This window comes from Equus asinus, chromosome 2 (assembly GCF_041296235.1).
Source record: "Equus asinus isolate D_3611 breed Donkey chromosome 2, EquAss-T2T_v2, whole genome shotgun sequence".
Taxonomy (NCBI): domain Eukaryota; kingdom Metazoa; phylum Chordata; class Mammalia; order Perissodactyla; family Equidae; genus Equus; species Equus asinus.
In genome coordinates, this window is record NC_091791.1 from 123,446,700 (window position 1) to 123,464,331 (window position 17,632).

Consider the following 17,632-nt stretch of genomic DNA (forward strand, 5'->3'; position numbering starts at 1 on the left):
CTTACTACACCAGAAACATCTTTCCATGTCTAATTGTATTTATCTATAAAAACTTAAGCAGACTGAGGATATACTCTGAAGTTAGTATGCTTTGGAACAGTATTTTTGTGATGGAAATCATCCTGACCTAACATTTAAAAACATTGGGATGTTCCTAAAGTTCTGTGTGAATTTTGTGTTAAATGCCTATCCAAATAGTATTAAATCTAAATATGTTTTATAACCATATTGTACATCAAATCATGAGTCCACTAGAATCTTATCTGACAGAGGAAGCAAAAAGTTGAAAAGGCTGTTTAAAAAAGTCATTTATTTGGGAGAATACTATAAAATAACTCATTTTTACTTTCAGCTCTTTTTTTTTTTTAAAGATTTTTTTTTATTTTTTCCTTTTTCTCCCCAAAGCCCCCCGGTACATAGTTGTGTATTCTTCGTTGTGGGTTCTTCTAGTTGTGGCATGTGGGACGCTGCCTCAGCGTGGTCTGACGAGCAGTGCCATGTCCGCGCCCAGGATTCGAACCAACGAAACACTGGGCCGCCTGCAGCGGAGCACGCGAACTTAACCACTCAGCCACGGGGCCAGCCCTACTTTCAGCTCTTTTAACAGCTATTTCTTTACACTGGAACAAAATACCATTTTGTATAAAATCAAGAAGTTAATTATTGAACATTAGTGAATTGCTTAACTACATTTAACTAGCATTTCTTTAGTATGTATATTTTACGTGTTTTAAATGTGACAATCGAATGAGTATGTACTAGAAGATCAAAATTTAATTTTTGTAATGAGAAAATTTATGTTCATTGTACAGTTTCTAAAGTAGAAAAAAATACAAAAAACTAAAAAGTCATCTGTGATTTGACTATCTAGAAATACTATTAACATTTTGGTGTACTTCTAGTCTTTTAAATTTTCTTATTGGCATTTATTTATGTGTAGAACTTAATGTTAAATTTCATCGTTTAAAAAAAAATTGGCGTGTTTTTCTCTTTAAAAGAGAAAATACAGGGGCCGGCCTGGTGGTGTAGGGGTTGGCTTCATGCACTCCGTTTCAGCATCCCAGGGTTTGTCAGTTCATATCCCGGGTGTGGACCTGCCTACCGCTTGTTGAGCCGTGCTGTGGTGGTATCCCACATGCAGAGTGGAGGAGGATTGGCACAGATGTTGGTTCAGTGATGGTCTTCTTCAGGCAGGAAGAGGAGGATTGGCAACAGATGTTAGCTCAGGGCCAGTCTTCCTCACCAAAGCAAAAAAAAAGAAGAGGAAGAGAAAATATAAAAAGCTTAGAACAGTGACCTTTCTGAGTGACTGAAAGAACATTTTACCAATGACTCACTGTAAACTTACCTCCCTGGGCTTCTATATCTTTATCTGAAATACAATTGGTCTGGATATTTTAAGTTTCTTCTGGTTTTAAAATTGTATAATTACCAATACTCTATCTTTGTTCAGTGCCATAGTCCTCTTGGAATCAATCAGTGTCAATGTAATTGCTTTAAACCTCTACGTTTCCATGATTTCTAGTTTTCTTAGCAAGTAAATATAACCATTTTACATAGAATGCTAGGTCAGGCAGCTAAATATGTTTGCACATTAAAGTATGTCTTAGAAGGTGAATTTTTTGAGCGAATTACTATGATGAAACCTTACTCTTCATTTTTTTCCTTCTTTTTAAGAAATATTTGTTAGTTAAGAATGTGGAAACTTTGCATGATATGAGTTTTACCTTCCAGGCTTCTAAACTCGGCAGGAAATAATCTGAATTTTAACTTTAAAAATACTGCTATCAAAAAAGTAAGGTGCTAAATTGTGTTAAAGACATGCTACCATTTGTGTGAGAGAGAGAGAGAGAGAAGGATATATTATGATATAGATGTGCTTTCATAATCAGAATGTCTCTTAAAGGATATTCAAGAAAGTGCTAACAAAATTGTTAAGGGGGTATTGAAATATTGATGGAGTGGATTAGGGATGGGAGGAGACTTTACTGTAAATAATTTGTGCTTTTTGAATTTCTTTTTGCCCATATAACTGTTACTTCAAAAATATTTTAAATATCCACTGTTGGTTCAAAATAAATAAACCAGTTTGTCTTCTGAAAATATTACTAAAACGATATAAATATACCTACGTATTGGAAAAGGGAAAAAGTTACCCTTTAGCACACATGAAATTTGGTGATGAGGTCAGACTGATAGGGCTGAGGATCTGCAACTCTATGCAGGCAAGAGTCATCATACAGTCTTGCCATTAGCTTCTCTAGGCTCAGCCAGCAGGAGCTGAGAGCCAGCCATAGGGCAGAAGGATGTCGGCCAGGCTGGTTTTCCATTCAGTTAATGTGGAAAACAGGCTGTAACATTAACTCTAGGCCACGGTAGTGAGAAAGCCTTCTAAAGTAGAGGTCTGCTATTAGGACTTTTAGGCAGGAATCTGGGGTTTAGATAGGCAAGATAGTGCCCCTTTAGATGCTTCCATTCACTATGTGGTAGGAATGGTAGTTGAATTAAATAGTGAAATACTAGAGCACACAGCCCTTAGGGCAGCTCCTAACCTATTTCTATAATCAGGAAAGACACCTCCCTTCCACACTGCCCACAGACCTCCAGTTATTTACCTACAAAATCCCCTGGTTGAGTGATCACATTCAGATGAGAGATCTGGTTTTTGTTTATTTTTCCAGGGAGTGGGGGAGTTGCTACCTATACTAAGCAGTCCAGTCTTCTATTTATAAATGAGCAAGGTTGGGGAGCCAAATCTCAGAACCTTGCATAATCCTGAGATTCTCCAAGGGGACTAAAGTGGTCTCATGTTGGTTGTATCCACAGTTCTCATCAGAAGCAGGCACAGGTACTCTTTAGAGGAGAACATTTCTGATTAAAGCTTGCATGATTCCCAAAGATTAAGATCAAGCAAATGTGAGTTCACAATGAAAGATCACAAGCACATAAGTAGGCAACCCAGCATACATGAGAAATGGCAGAGACAATGGATAAGAGATATTTATGCCCAAAGACCTTCAGATCTTGGAATTATGAGATACAGAATAGAGGTTTAAGATATTAGAATTGTGAGAAAATGAATAGTTCTATGTAAAATCTAATGTAAAGAAAAACATTGTAAACTTGAGCAAATAATAAGACCATAAGGAAGGATGAGACAGGTCTGAAAAAGAAGGAAATAGAATTTATAGAAATGAAAAACATAATTGTTGAAATGAGAAACTCAATAGATGGATTAGACATCAGAAGAGAGAATTAGTTGATTAGAAGAAATAACTCAGAATGTTGCACAGAGAGACATGGGGATAGACAATATGGCAGAAGTTAAGAGAGGTAGAGATCAGAATATGTCTTATTGGAATCCTAGGCGGAGATAATAAGATTATAATTAAAAAGTGAGAGAAATAGAAACCAGAAAGTAAGGTGGTAGAAGCAAGTTCAGATAAATCTGTCACAACAAATGTAAATGGACTAAAGTTACCCGTTAGACAGATTGAATTAATAAAACAAAATCTAGGAGTTTTTAAGAAGTATATTTAAAATGTGAGGATACAAAAAGATTGAAAATTTTTTTTAAAGGAGGGAGGATGATAAAGATATGCCAGTATACACTCATGCACACGAAAGATGATGTAGTTGTAGTATCAGACAAAGTACGATTTTGGAACAGAAAGCAGTAGTGACTACTTAATGATAAAAGTCTCTGTTAACTAGGAGGATATAATAATTTTGTACTTTATGTACCTATTTAAAAAGCCTCAAAATACAGACAAAAAAAGCCTGATAAAACCACAAGGAGAAATTGACAAATGCACCATCGTAGTGGGAGATTTCTATGTACCGTTCTCCTGGTAAGTTAAACAGACATGTCAAAAATGTAAGTGATTTGAATAACCAGTTAACAAGCTTAGTCTAGTGGACAAATATAAAACTCTGTATCCCAAGCATATATGGAATATGGGAAAAAATTTCATCATAAATTAATACATAAGGCAAGTAAGAATATTTAAAAACAATTGTTACCATACAAATCATATAATTTAAATATGCAGTTAAGGTTAGAAGACAATAATGAAAAGATGAATAAAAATCTACATGAATTTGGAAATGAAATACTTCTAAATCATGGTTAAAAGAATCATGAAAATTTTAAAATACTTAGAACTGAACTATAATGAAAATACTAAAATCCTACCCCTCCCCAACATCCATGAAACTAATCCTGTTCAATGAGGAAAATTTCAAATTTGGAAAGTAGAAAAAGGACAGATGTTGTTCTCTGATCCCAATTAAATAAAACTGTGTTAATATGAAAATCTGAACAGATGTTCCTTTTGTGAAATTTTAAAACTCAAACAGCCCTTAATGGGGCTTTGAAATTAAACTGCAGAATATCTAGGGAATGGCAATAATGAAATCACTATGTATGAGAAACCAGTGGAGAGCTAAGAGGAATATCCATTGCCTTAAAATCCTTATGCCATTAAAAAAAAGAATGAAAATCAAGCCTCTAACTCAGTGTTAGAAAGGACAAACTGAAAGAAAGTAGAAGGAAGGGGATTAATAAAGACATAAAGCAGAAAGCAGCAGTGAGTTAGGAAACAGAAAAGGCTAGCTCCCCATTACAGTAAAGCCTCTGCAGTAACATTCCACTTAAACTGGAATTTGAATATCATGCTATTGACAACTGAGGTTGGGGAAGGTTAATGTTCTTATTTTCTCCTTGTGTCTTGGGTAGGTGGGTAGTAGGGTTAGGAAGTGACTGCTTTTTTTTTGTTTTTTTTTATTTAGCTGATTTAAAAAAAAAATTTGAGTTCACAATAGTTTACTTCATTGTGAGATTTCAGTTGTACGTTATTTCTTGTCTGTCACCACATAAGTGCTCCCCTTCACCCCCTGTGCCCACCCCCGACCCCCCCTTCTCCTGGTAACCACTGAACTGTTTTCTTTGTCCATGTGCTTGTTAATATTCCACATATGAGTGAAATCATTTGTCTTTCTCAGTCTGGCTTATTTCACTTAGCATAATTCCCTCCAGGTCCTTCCATGTTATTGCAAATGGGATGATTTTTGTCTTTTTTTCTGGCTGAGTAGTATTCCATTGTATATATATACACCACATCTTCTTTATCCAATCATCCGTCACTGGGCACTTGGATAGTTTCCATGTCTTGGCTATTGTGAATAGTGCTGCAATGAACATAGGGGTACATATGTTACTTTGGATTGTTGATTTCAGATTGTTTGGGTAGATACCCAGTAGTGGGAGAGCTGGGTCATATGGTATTTCTGTTGTCAGTTTTCTGAGGAATCTATGCTGTTTTCCATAGTGGCTGTGCCACTTTGCATTCCCACCAGCAGTGTATGAGGGTTCCCTTCTCTCCACACCCTCTCCAACATTTGTTATTTTTTAGTTTGTGATTATAGCCATTTTAACAGGTGTTAGGTGGTATCTTAGTGTAGTTTTGATTTGCATTTCCCTGATGATTAGTGATGTTGAACGTCTTTTCATGTGTTTATTGGCCATCTGTCTATCTTCTTTGGAAAAATGTCTGTTTGTAACCTCTGTCCATTTTTTGATCGGGCTGTTTGTTTTTTTGTTGTTCAGTTGTGTGAGTTCCTTATATATTGTGAAGATTAGCCCCTTATCGGATATATGATTTGCAAAAATTTTCTCCCTCTTGGTGGGTTGTCTTTTGGTTTTGATCCTCGTTTCTTTTGCCTTGCAGGCAGTGACTGCTTCTTGATCTGGGAATTTCAGTGCATGTGTGTTTTGTTATGTACAGTCTGTTTCTCTTTTATTTTTGTCTTTTTTGTGAAAATACGGACTTGACTAAAAAGCATTATTTTTCATTAACTTGGAGATAACACTACTGCACATTTTATGTTTTAGGTTTTTTTTAAAGATTGGCACCTGAGCTAACATCTGTTGCCCATCATCTTCTTTTTTTTACCTTCTTCTTCCCAAAGCCCCCCAGTGCATGGTGTATATTCTACTTGTAGGTACTTCTGGTTCTGCTATATGGGACGCAGCCTCAGCATGGCTTGATGAGTGGTGCCATGTCCATGCCCAGGATCCGAACTGTGGCGAAACCCTGGGCTGCCGAAGTGGAGTGCACGAACTTAACCACTTGGCCATGGGGCTGACCCCTGTTTAGTTTTTTAGATGCATTATGGGAGGCTATTAAAGAGCTCTTAGAAGTTGGAAAAGAGTACACTGTAGAAAAATGGGAAAAAAGATATAAAATGTCTATTTACAGATACAGAAATAAATGGCTTATGAACATATGGAGACATGTTCAGCCTCAGTCAGTAATAGAAATGCAAATCAAAACTACACTGAGAGTCTATCTTCTACCTATTATGTTGTCAAAAATAACTAAGGTTTGAAGAAGTACTGTGTTGGTGAGGCTGTGTGGAGTCACTCTCATACATGGCTGGTGGGCAAGCATATTTATACAGTCTTGTAGAGGGCAATTTAGGAACATCTCAAAATTACAATGGTACCTATGTTTTTTGACTCAGCAAGTCCACTCTGGGACTTTTTACTGGTATTTTGCATATTTAGGTACACGGTTGCTCACTGCAGCATTGTAATGGAAAATAACCTAATATGAAAGCAACCTAAATATTCACCAATGATGCATACAATGGAATATTTCACTGTTTAAAAAAAGGGAAAGGTAACGCTTTCTGTGTACTCATATGGAATAAGGTCCATGATATGTTAAGTGAGAAAAGGGGCAGAATGGTGTCTGTAGCGTGCTACCTATCATTTGTTGAGGGGAAAGCAGGGGATGATGGCTAATAACAATAGGCTGTACCTGAATTTTCTTGTATAATCTGAAGGCTATACAAGAAACTAATAACAGTAGTTAACTTGGATGGAGGAAGGAGGATGGATGAGGGAAAACTGGGTGACTGGAGGACAGGTAGTAAGGAGAATTTTCACTTAGAATGTTTTAATACATTTTTTATTCTTATGTTGTGTGAATTAATTGAATTCTATGACATAATATAATAGGTATATACCACTATGGAGAATGCTTATGATATAATAATTGGAAGTTAAGATGTAGGTCAGTTGTACTGATGGGGACAAAATTAATCCTAAATTTGGCCCCTTAAAAGATGTTCTAATAAAAAAGGTTACCAAAAGAGGACTCCTTTAGTAACGGCTTCCTGCCACTTATGAGCTTTCTTTAGATTTTTAACTCAAAATGTCATTCATATGTATAGTCCTTAATGCTTAATGTTTTCTTATATGAAGGTAATATTTTCTAGGTTTTGTTTGGTTGTTTTTTGAGTAGAAGTTATGAGAATGAGAGTTTGAGTTCTAATTATGTCTAAATAGCATCTTTAACTTGATTCATCAGTGTGGAGAGGGAGACTAGCACTGTGTAAAGCTTTGTATTTGTCCAGTGGTAGGCCTTGTAAAAGTGAACTGTGAAGCTTGTAGATTTTTGAGAGAGTACAGTTTTGGTTGTGTTATCCTTCTGAAATGGTAGAGAATGATGAAATTGAGAAATGAGGATATTAAGTTAAAATTCTTTTAGAAATGGAAATATAATTTGGTTTCATGTGTTCTTTTAAGCACAGTGGTGATGCATCCATAAATTATTTGTAATGATTTTCATCTATTCACAGTTTTGATTTAAAATGTATAATTCTCTTTCAGAATCAGTATAATCTAGCAAGAGCCCAACAATCCTATAATTCCATTGTACAGATACATGAAAAAAATGGTACGTTTAATTCCATAAGTATTTATTGCCATTTATGAAGTTTTACATAATGTACTGTTGACGTTTCTCCTGTTTTATTTTTCTCTTTTTGCTTCAATTTCTTATAAAGTAGTTACCACAGTGAAAACATTTAACTTGAGGATACATAAATTGTGCTTCATTCAGAATCTTTATATCCTAAATACTTGGCTTAAGCACCTCTGAGTCAGAGTCAAGATTTTTGAGTAGATTAATGAATGAATCAATTTACTCACTTGAAACATATTGTATTAGGATAGGAACTGAGTTAAAGGCAACTTTACAGTGGAGTACTTATTAATACTGAGTGAATACAATCAGCATCATGAATCAGCTGCGTCTGAAACATCCTCAAACTACTTAATGCTTTTTGACAGTTGTACACATTTATCTATTCAAGTGAAAAAGTTCTAATTTCAGTATAGACTTAAGAGTATTTGAGTTGTAAATTAAAAATAATTCTTAAAATATGTTTCATAACTTTTATTGGCCTTTACATTTTTTTTATATCGACAGTGCACATTTTGAGTTTTTGTCTCTAACAGTGAGGTAATAAAACAAGTAGACTTGGAATTAGAAAACCAATTTTCAGGTGCCATTTGTGTCACTTATTAGCTCTGTGGTCCAGATCAAGTCCCATTACCTCTCAGCCTTAGTTTCCTCATCTCTAAAATTGGCATGATGTCTGTCTTGCCAAACTTGTGAGAAAAACAAGAGTAGTGTGTATGCATAGCACTTTGTAACTAAGTGTTGACAGTAAGAAAGATACTCACTGTAGCCGAAGTAGTGAAACTGATGCTTTCTTTGCAGAGTAAATAAATTAATAATAGGAAGTAGTTTTCCTTAAGGAGAGTATTTACCAATAAAGTATTCTTTACTTTGCTAGAAATGTAGTAGCTTGTGACTTAAGACTTGTATCTTATCCTCACTTTTATTTTAATGAGAAAGCAAACTTGTCACTTTTTCAGTGACTGTTGATTTCTGAAAGAATAGTATTCAAAACAGTTTTCAAGCTTCTGAAGAGGGAAATGATAAAACTTGTAAAAATGTTTATGGAAAGCACTGTTTTTGAGAAAGTGTGTGTGTGTGTAAGCTTAGCTATGGTGAAAGAGCAATAGATTCAGAATCAGGAGATGGATTCTAGTTTGGCTTCTGTGGCTAAAATCTGATCTTAGGCATAATCACTTAGTGCACCTGCTGAGATGGCTTCCTTACTGGTGAAATGACATCATTGCACTGAGGAAAGTCCAAGTTCCTCTTAGTCTAAAATGTCAGGATTTTGTTTGAGAGAGAGTTATTTTTAGTGAAGTTTACTTTCAAATACAGAATTGAAATGCAATATAAAACCTAGCTTATAGGCAGATATTCCACACTGTCATCTTTAGCTGGAAATGCCGGAGATCTTAGGTCGAAACTCAAGTACAATTTATTCATAGAAAATAACTTTATATTGTGAATATATCAAAATGCTGTGTTAGCAACCCCCAAGTGGAGGTTTAATTTTTACAGCCGGTTTAAACATGAAAATTATGAGTAGAGGAAGTAGGTCACGTTAATAAAATGCCATTTCTCCTTGGTTTAAGAATTAAAGTATTTTAACTTTTTTCCTATTCTATTTCAGGCTGGTACACCCCTCCAAAGGAAGATGGCTAAATGTGTTGACTGTGTATGTTTGGACCAATGTTGCTTTAAAGAAAATCGTTCCAACATGCAGACCCAAGCTTTGAGTGCCCCTGTAACAGCAGCACTGAAGACGTTAGCTAATAGTTATTTTAGTGGATAATCTGTCAACTGACATCCCATATAAGTTACAGCCTTTTCATTTTGCTCATTTGAGGTATCTTGGACTGAGCAATGGGGCCTTTATTGTATTCTTCCTGATAAATACACATACTGGTCACTTATCTCTTTTTCTTGAAAAGTGAGATCTGTTAAGCAGGCAAGTCAGCATTGGTTTACTGAAGTTGCGACTTAGGGTAACTTTCCCATATTGAGCTCATATGTTACGAGGACTTGCAATATATTGTTTCATTTAGAGCCAATAAAAGTTTGATGTTTAATATTGGTTTAGAAAATTTAAGATGTTCTAAATCACAGTAGCGTTTTCAGGTTAAAACCATTTTATGATATTGCCAAAATAATGACAGGAAGCCTACTCATTAAGTTGTTAAACTTTTTTTATGGCTATGTGAAGATATGAACTGTTTCCTGAAGATATACTCTTAACTGAGTTGTATTGTACTTTTTAGGCAAAGCAAAGCAAGGCTATGCCAATTAAGGCTTGTAAGTAGTAATTTCCACTGGGGCATCCGAGTCTTGCTGGGTTGACTCGGCTTCTTGTTGGTTCAATATTTCTTAAGAAGAGCTGCAGTATAGAGCTTAAAGTTATTTAAAATATTAAGTCATTTTACGTTCCCATTTTATTAACGGGATGTTGCAATCATTTGTAAACTAATAAACTTATAAAGTGATTGGCACGAAGACTCCTTGAGCAAAAGCTGCACAGTTAAGTACAAAAAGATATCTAATTTTGAGACTTAAAATTTTTGCTATAGTCATAAGAATGGCTTTTACTTCGAAAGACTAATAGGAACTCTGCATATGTTAATTCTTTTATAAAACGTGACTCAAATCAATGTACTCTCCATTTTATTGCCTTACCTGAATCAGTCCTGTTGGTAATAGATTTTTTTATATACCCAAATTTGATTTAAAAGGAAATTCTAGTTATTAAGCACTTTTAAAAAGCAATCCAGAAGCACATTTTTCTGCACAAACCAGTTACAAAGTTCAAAAGCATTTCTTATGCATTTGCTTTAAGATTCAGTTTTTAACTTTGTAAACCGTATCCGAGAGACATGGCACTTCTGCATTATTCTGTGTGTTTAATTTCTTTTTATTCTATTTTGGTTAAAAAGAGAGTAGACAAAGATTTTCTGGCATTCTTGTTCACTTGGTTACATTTGTATAAAGTTTTGATTGCCAGTTGCTCACATCACAAGTGACAAGGCAGAATTCTTTAAAGCATTAAAGTTCCTTAAACCTAAGGCTAAATCTTGAATACATTATTGAATTCTTTAATATCCTGATAGCTAGCACATTGACAGCTGCACATTTGGCATGCTTTGTTTTTTTTATTTTTTCATTGCAGATTTATTTGGCAATGTACAATAAATTTTGTAAACTTGCATCAAGTTTATGAATAAAGAACCATTTAAAAAGTAATTTCGTCACCTTTCCCTCATAAGAGATAACTTTGCTTCAGGTGTCTGTAGGCTCTACTGAGTTTCTGGAATAGGATTTCCTATGGTGGGATGGGGTGAGGAGAGGGAGAGAAGCAGATTGATTTAACAAGAAAAAGCTACAGAACCCAGAAATGGTGTGTGTATACTTAGTACACTCAGATTTTCCTTAACCTTTTCCCTCTCCCACATTCATTCTTTAATGTAAATTCAAGTGCTACTTTCTTCATGGCTGTCCCTAGTTCCCCTAGTTATGATAATCTGCTCCTTCTTTAGTGGACCCATGGCTTCCTTATACACAGTTGTCAGGATTTCTCACATAAGTGGATACACCTGTCCACAGGTAGGGAGACTCCAGGCATGGTACATCTGTGCTCTGCTCTGTTTCTTTGAGATTTTTTCGTGTTGGTTTCATCTTTGGATTGAATGTTATGTCTGGATGTGCAGCCACTTTAATCTGTCTAGAGGTGGATAATGGGCCTGTCTTCTAGTGTCTCCCTAGGAGGTGAGGAAATCTTTAGAAGTCCCCCCTCCCCAGCCTACTTTTCCTTGGTTAGAACTGGGGCCTGTGTCTACCCCTAAACTAATGGCTGAAAAGAATGAAGCCATCATGATTTGTTCGGGCAAGTGGTCTTCAACGTATGATTTGGGGAATCCTCGAGACTCCTAAGACCTTTTTAGGAGGTTTTGAAGGTCAAAACTACTTTCCTAACACTAAAACATTGTTTGCTATTTTGACTCTCATTCTCCCACAAGTGTACAGTGGAGTTTTCCGGAGGCTACATGATGTGATATTGCAACAGATTGAATTCAGAAGCAGATCCAGCTGTCTTCTATTAAGCCAGAAATCAGAGGTTTGCAAAATGTAAAGATGCCACATCATTCACTTTTGGTGGTGGGGGAGATTTGGCAAACTTGTATGATAAAAATATTCTTCCGTTAATATGTAATGGATTTATTATTTTAAGTGAATTAATATTAAAGTGTTTTAATTTTTAATAAGGTTAATGTTAATATTAACCCACATAACCCACATAAACAAGCTCTTTAGAGTTGTCAATGTTTAAGAGTGTGTAGGAGCCCTCAGGCCAATATGTTTGAGACCGTCTAGTTTGGACTAATCAAGTTGACCTTCAGGAGCTAGGGATCAAATCAGCAAGGAAGCAGCGGGAGGAATGGGTGTTAGTTGGGGATACGGCAGTGTCTGCCGCCAGTCCTCCAGTTTTTGCTGAGGAAGGCTGGTCCTGAGCTAACATTGTGCCCATCTTCCTCCACTTTATATGTGGGACGCCTGCCACAGCACGGCTTGCCAAGCGGTGCGATGTCCGCACCAGAGATCGGGACCAGTGAACCCCGCCTAAGCGATTCTGCGCGCTTAACCGCTGCACCACTGGGCCGGCCCTGCTGTACTTTTTATCTGTGGTTCTCAGCCTGAGCTTGCATCAGAATCACGAGAAAGCTTAAATCACAGGAAAGTTACACCTCAGACTGCTGGGCCCCACCCCTAGTATCTGATTCAGTAGGCCTGGGGTGAGGACCAAAAATGTGTCAAAACTTAATAGTTCCCAGCTGACTCTAATGCCACCTGTGAGGAACTAGCGCAGTTTGGGACGTGCTTTCACAGTAATGGTAGGTGCTCTTTATGCTGTTTTACACATTCAGAACGTGAGGGTTACAACGAGTTAACCACGTTCACAAGGTGTTGACTTACTGTGATTTTCACACAGTTTTTTTAAAGCAGGTACTGGCCGTTCAAAAATTGGGTTCATGCTGTTAAGCACTGGGACTGTAAAGACCACTATTACCTAAGCTCTGCCTTCAATAAATCATGAGTTAGAGAAAGATGTGTGCCGACAAAGAGAATACAGCGCGGCAAGCGCGGTGAGGCAGTGAAGGAGGACTGCGGGAGTCATAAACGTTCAGGGAGGATTGCAAGACGCTTGGCCACGGGCTCCGAGCCCCAGCAGGCGCTTCCAGACCAGCGCCGGAAACCTGGTGGCCTGGGGTCACGTGGGCGCCTCCGCAGCAGCCCCGCCTCCCTGGCCGGCCGGAAGTGGCGCGCGCGCCTGCTCAGTGCGCGCGGGCTGGGCGGTCTCGTGCCGGCCTAACCTGTTCCCGCGGAGCTGCGGTACTGCCTTGCCCGGACCGGTTGGTGAGGCATGGAGCCGGTGGGGGGCGGCCGTGACCACCGTGGCTCCTCCACCGCAGACCCACGAAGCACCTTCGTGTTGAGTAACCTAGCGGAGGTGGTGGAACGTGTTCTCACTTTCCTGCCCGCCAAGGCGCTGCTGCGGGTGGCCGGGTGAGGAGAGAGGAGGCGGGAAGCTTCCTTACCTCGGGACCTGCCGGGCTTGCCTGGGCGGGCGGGGTGGGCAGACGCCATCGGGACCCGGGGCGGCCCCGGCTCCGTACCGCTGCCCTGAGCTGACGCCCCCATCTGCCAGGTCCGCCTGCCGGAGCGCTCCGGGGGACTCCTCCTGGAGAGGCAGCTTCCCTCGAAGGTTTTCCCCGCCCCCGGCTCGCGCTCCGAACCAGCGCGCCGCCACCTCCCCCTCCGGGGACTAGATCCCGCAGGAGTCTCCCGCCGCTGCGCAGACGGGGTGGGGGTGGGGAGCCGCGGCAGAGCGAAGGGAACGTGCGCTCACGAGCCTTTGTGCGGTTGCCTCCTCAGCGTGTGCCGCTTGTGGGGGGAGTGTGCGCGCAGAGTGTTGCGGACCCATCGGCGTGTGACCTGGATATCTGCGGGCTCCGCGGCGGCTGGCCGCCTGGAGCAGCATTGCTTGGTCCGCGCGGCGGCAGAGGAGCTTGAGGCAAGTAAGGGGCGTCGTGCACGGGACGTTGCAGGCTTGGTCGATCTTTGAGCACTAAACGTGTGTGTTTTTTTTTTTTAATCCCAGTTTTGTATATGGCCTAATTCTTTGTAATATAGGGAACATTTTCTCATGACATGAAAAGATTTTGTAAACATCAGTTTTAATGACTATATATTATAAGGATGTGCCATAGTTTATTTGACCATTTTTCAGATATTGGGAGCTTTGTGTATCCAGATTTTCACTATTGTAATAGCACTGTGCAGAAGCTTCCCTTTACCTGCTTTCCTTGAAGCAAGTATCGTTATCACAGTTTTGCAGGGAAGGTGACTGGGTTTCTCTTGCTTCGTGTAACAGGAAAAAGCCAAGAAGCAATAGTTAAACCCAGTATTTCATCCTCCTTTCCTGTACTCTTTGGCATTGTATCTCTGGGCCCCAATTTCAAAAGATGGGCAGTACCTGGGGAGGTAAAGACTTGAACTGTGGAGTCAGAGGGGCAGCCTCGTGAGCACAGGTGACAGTGAGGCTGTGGTATCTCACTTGAGAGTGGGACGTAGCCATTTGAGAGTAAACTGCCAGCCTGATGTTCTTTGACTTCCTTATACTTTAGCACGCGTTATATACAAGCAAGAACATCCTACAGAACCATGATACAACCTTCAAAGTCAGGAAATTATCATTGATACGTTTCTGCCATCTAATCCTCAGGTTTTCACAATTGTCCCACTAATGTCCTTCATAACTAAAGAATTCAGTTTAGCATCTTATGTTGCTTTTGTCATGTTTCCTTCGTCTTTGGTCTGGAACAGTTTCTCAAGCTTTTCTTGAGTTTCACAACTTGGACATATATGTAAATTACAGGCCAGTTATTTTGTAGAACGTCTGATGTTTCTCAGATTCTGATTATGTGTCTTTGGTAGGAACATCACGGTCTTCTTGTTGCATCCTATCAGGTGGCATCTGATTTCCATTTGTCCCATTACTGGTGATAGTACCTTTGATTATTTGATTAAGGTAGTGTCTGTCAGGTGTTGCTACTATAAAATTACCCTTTGCAACTGTAATTATTAAGTATTTTGGGGGAGATACTTGGAAACTGTGTAAATATTCTGTTTCAGGTTATTTATATCTATAGAGACTTTCAGTCTATTTTATTCCGTGGGATATAATTTCTTACTATCAGTATTTATTTGGGGCCCACATTGTCCTGAATTTGGCTAGTGGGGAGCTCCTTCAGCTGTCTTCAGTGTCTTTTTTATATATATTTATGGGAATTCATGAGTTCATACAGGTATATCCAATTCCAGTCTGACACAGGATTCTTTCCAGTTTTCTCTCAGCTCATATTTGTCCCTCCCTTTTGGACGATGAGAAACCTGGCTCTCATCATTCTTCATATATTTAGATGTTAGGGGAATGCCGCGTAAGTGACCAGTCTTCTGTTTCCCCCTCGTCGTGTGGATTTTCTCCTTACTCTGTTGGGGCTCTGAGACTCAGATCCAAAGTGGCCAGTATCCAGAGGCGGGCTTTCAGGAAAGTTTCTTATTTCCACCTTGGCCCAAATCCTGCCCAGTCTGGAAATTGTGGGGGAAATTCAAAATGTGGGCAGAGCCTTTTTCATAAGGATGTTTTTGCAGCATTATTTATGATAAGGGAAATTGAAAACAATTTAATGTTTAAGAAATGAAGTCATTCAATGATAAACTGCAAGGTGCATTAATGACAGGAGAAAATGTTAATGTTACAAGTGAAAACAGATCATGAAATTATGTTTGGTATAATATGTATTATTTAAAACAAGAAAGGAAGAGTAAAAAAGAAGAAAACCAAAGTGTTAGCAAAACTTTCCTTCGTGAGTAGAGTTGTGTGGTGTTTTTTTTTTTGATGTTTTTAAAAACTTTTTTTCCTTCACATTTTTACAACAGCAGTTATTATTTTTGTATAGCTTTAAAAGTTAATACTTTGTAACAGCTGTTATAGTCAGACAGACATAGGTATGAACCCAATTTTGGCACATACCAGCTGTGTGACTTTGAAAAAGTTACCTAACCTCTCTGAGCCTCAGGTTCTGTCTCCATAAAATGAAAATAATAATCCCCCTTAAAACGTTATAGAATTGTTGTAAGGGTTAAATAATGAAAATGTATTGCATATAACTCATTACCTATAGTAACAGAAACATAATGTTTTAAATAATAGAAATTGTTATTTTCTATTATTAATGTCATTATTAAAATTCATATAGTAATACCCTTAAAGAAGTTTATACATTGTACTAAACTCTTAGTGTGGTCAGACAAAACATGGAATCTTTGTCCAAATCATACTGTTTTCTTTATGTTTGCCAAATTATCTAGTGGTCATGATACTTCTGTAGCCATAAAGGAAGTTGATTTAACTTTTTTCTTTTCTCTCTCTCTCTTTCTCTCTTTTTTTTTTTTTGGTGAGGAAGGTTTGCCTGGAGATAACATCCATTGCCAATATTCCTCTTTTTCTTTTTTTCTGGCTTGGGGGAGCTCAGCCCTGAGCTAACATCTGTGCCAGTCTTCCTCTACTTTGTATCTGGGAGGCCTCCACAGCGTGGCTGGTTAGTGGAGTAGATCCTTGCCTGGGATCTGAACCTGTGAACCTGGGCCACTGAAGCAGAGTGGACAGAACTTTAACCATTCAGCCATGGAGCCAGCCTCTGATTTAACTTTTTTATTAGAAATATTTTGAAGTCCACTAAAATTTTTGTAAAGCATCTTGCCATTTGGAACTTCTTTGAATAATGGAATGGTGTTCTAGTTGTCTTACATTGACCTTTGAGAACATGTCATCTTAATGATTGTAATTGTTATTGCTTCTAGTGAGAATTAGGAGGGAAAATTCAGCAGTTTCTTTTCAGTGGTTACTCGAAAAGAGAGAGTCATAAAACATCAGGACTAGACTTCCAGTCTCTCTACTCACTATGCCAAAGGCCAGAAAGGGGAGTGAGTCCAGAGTTAGGCAGGTGGGTCGGGTGGGCCAGGTGGCTCGGGTGGGCCAGGTGGCTCAATGTAGCAGCATGGGGGGGTGGGCCGTGGCAGACCAGGGAGTGCTTGCCTCTGTTTAGCCCCGGATAAGGAGAATGCAGTCTGGTGTTGCCAGAATGTCTAGTTTTTAAAAAGAATCTAGAAATCCACATTTTATGTAAATATCGTGTGGAATTTTAAATGTTGGCAGACAAATTATATTCTTTGAAAAGGCTATATGAACCAAGGAAACTATATCCATAGGTCTTATCAGCTCTGAGGCCCCCACAGGGTCATCATTCTGTCTCAGTGTCTGAAACATCTTCACATTCCCCCAGATTACAGCGGATCAACATTTTTGCATTTAGTCAACATTGAGGCTTTGCTGTATGCTAACTAGTTCATTCCATTCTGACAGTAAAAGTCTTTGAAAACAACCGACTTAGAAGGAAAAATGCATTCACCCTTATCATTTAATTCAACCGCTTTGCCACTTGTCTGTAATAGGAAATTTAGTGGAAAATGTGAGTCTAAATAATCCCAGCTCATAAGTGGAGATGAGGCACAAATAACCATGACTAGATGTAAGGGATGTCACATGTAAGGTCCAAGGTGCCGAGGGAGTGTTAGAAAAGATTTCGCAGAGGAGGTGGCACTTAAGTTGTCTCTTGGGGGAAACAATCTTAAATCAAGTGTGAAAGGAAGAGAGCTGCAGGAAAATACATAGAGAAGTGTGTGTGTCTGGTTAATAGTAAGTGAAGAGTCCGTCTAACAAAGTAGTTGGTCAGGTGGGAATGAAGGCCTGGAATATTTAATTTGAT

The 17,632-nt window shown here is 38.6% G+C and overlaps 2 protein-coding genes and 1 long non-coding RNA gene across 5 annotated transcripts in view; 2 read left to right on the forward strand and 1 right to left on the reverse strand.

Moving 5' to 3' along the window:
• The window catches only part of UBE2Q2 (ubiquitin conjugating enzyme E2 Q2), a 62,484-nt gene extending 51,496 nt beyond the window's left edge, over nucleotides 1–10,988 (forward strand). For all 3 annotated transcript variants that reach the window (XR_011501624.1, XM_014856448.3, XM_070504399.1), the window contains 2 exons: nucleotides 7,679–7,745; nucleotides 9,385–10,988. Coding sequence is in view for 2 of the 3 variants with exons in the window: in XM_014856448.3 (XP_014711934.1) it covers nucleotides 7,679–7,745; nucleotides 9,385–9,416 (99 nt within the window). In the remaining variant the exon portion in view is untranslated. The remainder of the gene's footprint in view (nucleotides 1–7,678; nucleotides 7,746–9,384) is intronic.
• Nucleotides 299–13,500, reverse strand: LOC139044572 (uncharacterized). The gene is made up of 3 exons (XR_011501631.1): nucleotides 13,340–13,500; nucleotides 1,103–1,234; nucleotides 299–620 (listed from the first exon to the last, which is right to left on the reverse strand). It is a non-coding gene; the product is annotated as an uncharacterized lncRNA (long non-coding RNA).
• The window catches only part of FBXO22 (F-box protein 22), a 34,524-nt gene continuing 29,954 nt past the window's right edge, over nucleotides 13,063–17,632 (forward strand). Inside the window, exons 1-2 of the mRNA XM_014856452.3 lie at nucleotides 13,063–13,307; nucleotides 13,677–13,815. Coding sequence (XP_014711938.1) covers nucleotides 13,165–13,307; nucleotides 13,677–13,815 — 282 coding nt within the window. The 5' untranslated portion in view covers nucleotides 13,063–13,164. The remainder of the gene's footprint in view (nucleotides 13,308–13,676; nucleotides 13,816–17,632) is intronic.